The following is a 3,182-nucleotide window of genomic DNA, read 5'->3' as shown; positions in this document are numbered from 1 at the left end:
CGCGCCTTTCCATTGACTTTACATGTAAACCTGACGCTCCGCCTGCCTCTATCGCGTTCGGTGTGAACACACCGTTAGACTTCAGCCATAGTGTAATAATCATTTAAAGTTAATGTGATGTGGTCTTACTTTGGGGAAAGTGATGTTAGTAACCACACAGGAGGAGCTGAAGAAAAATATTTGCTCTGTGTGTGTGTGTGTGTGTGTGTGTGTGTGTGTGTGTGTGTGTGTGTGTGTGTGTGTGTGTGTGTGTGTTAGAGAAATGTACAGATCTGTTCTTGGTGCATGTGCTGCACTGTGGGTAAGATTCTAGGTAGAATAAAGCCTGATTTCACTGACTCTTTAAGGCTCTGACGCAGTTGCAGTGAGCACATATGACTGACGTCTGGAGGACTTCTGTCTCCTGAAAGCAAAAAGAACAAAACATTTTAAGAATAAAGACATTGTCACTGCAATCTAAAGTCACTTTTCATGTTATATAATGAACTAAATTCATTAATTCATCCTTTCAGTCATATTTAAACCTACTGTTTAACTATTTTGGTTCCTTAAATGATCAAAGCTAGTAACCAATCAATCTACCTGAGAGATTTAATTAGACTCAACTTGATTTCTAAAAAGGTATTTGATATATGAAATTAAAATTAACAGCAATCATATACTGTATATTCAAACTTCGGGCCATAACATTTTTATGCATCGGTGATGACTCAGCAGACAATATTTTTTAAAAATATACGATTATTTAAGAGAGACCCAAGTCTTGAAAATGAAAATGTGTACATATTTAAATACATCTTTTTCAGTGTTATAGTTACAGTACTATGTAGAAACGCTCTGATATATGAAATTAAAATTTCACAGGACTCATTATATAAATTCAAACTTTCTATCATAAAATTTTTATCCAAATCTGAGATGGTCGAGCAGAAATCTCGTGTTGATTTGAGATAGAATGACCCAAGATAATTGATTGATTTATCTTTTTGGTCATATTTAAACCTAACCTTTAAGTAATAACTCATTTGCTTAAATGATCCACGCCAGTAACCAATGACTCTGACTTAAGCAATGACCACTCTCATTTGATTTTAATGAAATTATTTTACACATATTGTGCACGAGCCCAGCTACAGGGACTGTGGAGTGAATTATGATGAAAGTTACTGGTTGTAAAACAAACAAAGGCCCACCTTATGACACAGATGGCTATGACAACAATAACCAGAAAGATTCCAATGAACACTCCAGCAATCACCCCTTTTCTTTTTCCAGAGAGGGGTGGGATCACAGCTGCAGTTGACAACAAAATACACATTAGTAACACTTAATGTTTGAAAAAAAATGGATATAATGATATTGTGGTGGTAAAGTTTGACTTTATGTGATGTTTGACACCGTACACTCTAAGAACTAAAACTGATAATTACTTAAATATTTTGGTGCAACACTTTTACACTCAAAAATAATGAGTAAATGCAAAAACAATCACATCTCTTAAATACACCTTGTTAATTGAGTAAATCCAACTAAAATGGAATAAGTTGTTATGAACAATTAAAGATGTTACAGTAACATACAAAATTGAGTAAATACAATTGAAAATGTAAGTTAAAACAACAGTAACCAAAAGTTCAAACTACATAAAATATTAATTAGGAAATGCTGAAATGCTTGGCACATTTAACCTACACCATTACAATTATTTGTTTTTAAATAATGGTTCAATTTACTTAATATTTTTAAGTTAACTTAAGCAAAAACGTTAATTACAATTAAGTGTTTATTTTATTTACACACACACACACACACGCGCGCGCGCACACACACACGCGCGCGCGCACACACGCGCACGCACACACGCGCGCACACGCACACACACACACAGGAAAAAAAGAACCACGTCAGTTCAACATTGTTCACAATGATTTATTTTAAACAGCTTTTTTGTGAATCACACATTTAGCAGATTCCTTCTCTGAACACAGTGAGCTGAAATCTGTTCTACATTCAGTGGATAAAACTTGGATAAAATTTCAGTCACAACAGCCTTATATAATAAAATTGCATCCAAATTGGCATGCTTGATAAAACTCTGTAAAACTGGCATATTGATGCTAACAACAAGAAAAATGTACCTGCCATACAAAGAATAAAAGTGGCTCAAGTGAACGCAGTGCTTTACCTTTTCAGAAAAGGTCAAATGACAAAAATAAAATTAAGATCCCAAAAAAATATAAATCCTGAAAAAAAAAACAAAAACACATTTGCACTGTGACATAGTTTTTGAACATCTTATTTTGATTCCAAAAAATTGGGAAGATTATAACTAAAGAGTGACCAAAAAACATTCATAATGATACTCTCCCATTTACACCTTAATGTGAATCTGGAAAGTTAATACAAAAACACAGTTTATGGTAAAAACATTATTTATGAACAGGAATGTCAACACAATGTAATGCCGCAACTGAACCTTTTGATGAGCATTACATGTCACTTAACAAGTCTAGCACTTTAAGAACAGCCCTGTGAAATTTTGTCTACAATGAACAGAGGTCATTTTTCAGTCTTTGAACCTTGACAGAAAGGTTTCCTGGATCCAGCTCCATGAACACTTTTTGAAATGCTTCAAATGTGCATTTGAAATTCTTGGGGTATTTCAGATCCAGAGCATAGCACAGTCCCAAAAGATAGCAACAGGCTTTGCTCAGATTCCCAAGTTTGCCCAGAACAGTAACGCCTTCAATAACAATACCCACATCAGTAGGTTCGCCTGACCTGTCTTGATTCTGCAGCAGGTAAATCTTCATCACCTCCTCAGCCAAAGCCTCTTCAACAAAGACAGCATCAGCACCGTCCTTTAAAAAGAGAAACAACTGTTTTAAGCTCACATATTTCCAAACATTGAAACAAAAAGTTTCATTTGTATGACATCACCGGTACTCATAATATGTGGACACTGTGCTCCAAAATCTTTGAGCAAATGCTATTCTTTTGTATGCTTTGAAGTGTTTTTTTTTTCTTTAGAACAGTATCTTAAAACTTTTCTATGATCTCACAAGCTAAAATAAACTACTAATATTCCTAAAACAGATTTATTGCACCAACCTCAAAGGTTTTGATTAAGGCACTTGGATCCTCTCCCAGATGGTCAATGAGACATCTCTCTGGGTTGGGGG

General features: G+C 34.8%; 1 protein-coding gene and 1 long non-coding RNA gene across 3 annotated transcripts in view; both read right to left on the bottom strand.

The window, feature by feature from the left end:
- Positions 1–339: 339 nt before the first annotated feature.
- The window catches only part of LOC102298388 (lachesin), a 19,286-nt gene continuing 16,443 nt past the window's right edge, over positions 340–3,182 (bottom strand). For both annotated transcript variants that reach the window (XM_014340583.2, XM_042228994.1), the window contains exons 7-8: positions 1,194–1,293; positions 340–403 (exon numbers count right to left, since the gene is read on the bottom strand). In XM_014340583.2, coding sequence (XP_014196069.1) covers positions 343–403; positions 1,194–1,293 — 161 coding nt within the window. In that variant the 3' untranslated portion in view covers positions 340–342. The remainder of the gene's footprint in view (positions 404–1,193; positions 1,294–3,182) is intronic.
- Positions 1,914–3,168, bottom strand: LOC121815925. Its single transcript, XR_006055479.1, has 2 exons — positions 3,112–3,168; positions 1,914–2,861 (listed from the first exon to the last, which is right to left on the bottom strand). It is a non-coding gene; the product is annotated as an uncharacterized LOC121815925 (long non-coding RNA).

The sequence above is a fragment of the Haplochromis burtoni genome, unplaced genomic scaffold, assembly GCF_018398535.1.
Source record: "Haplochromis burtoni strain Fernald_Lab_line unplaced genomic scaffold, NCSU_Asbu1 Contig_373, whole genome shotgun sequence".
NCBI classification, from domain to species: Eukaryota; Metazoa; Chordata; class Actinopteri; order Cichliformes; family Cichlidae; genus Haplochromis; species Haplochromis burtoni.
This window is presented reverse-complemented; position numbering and strand designations above follow the sequence as displayed.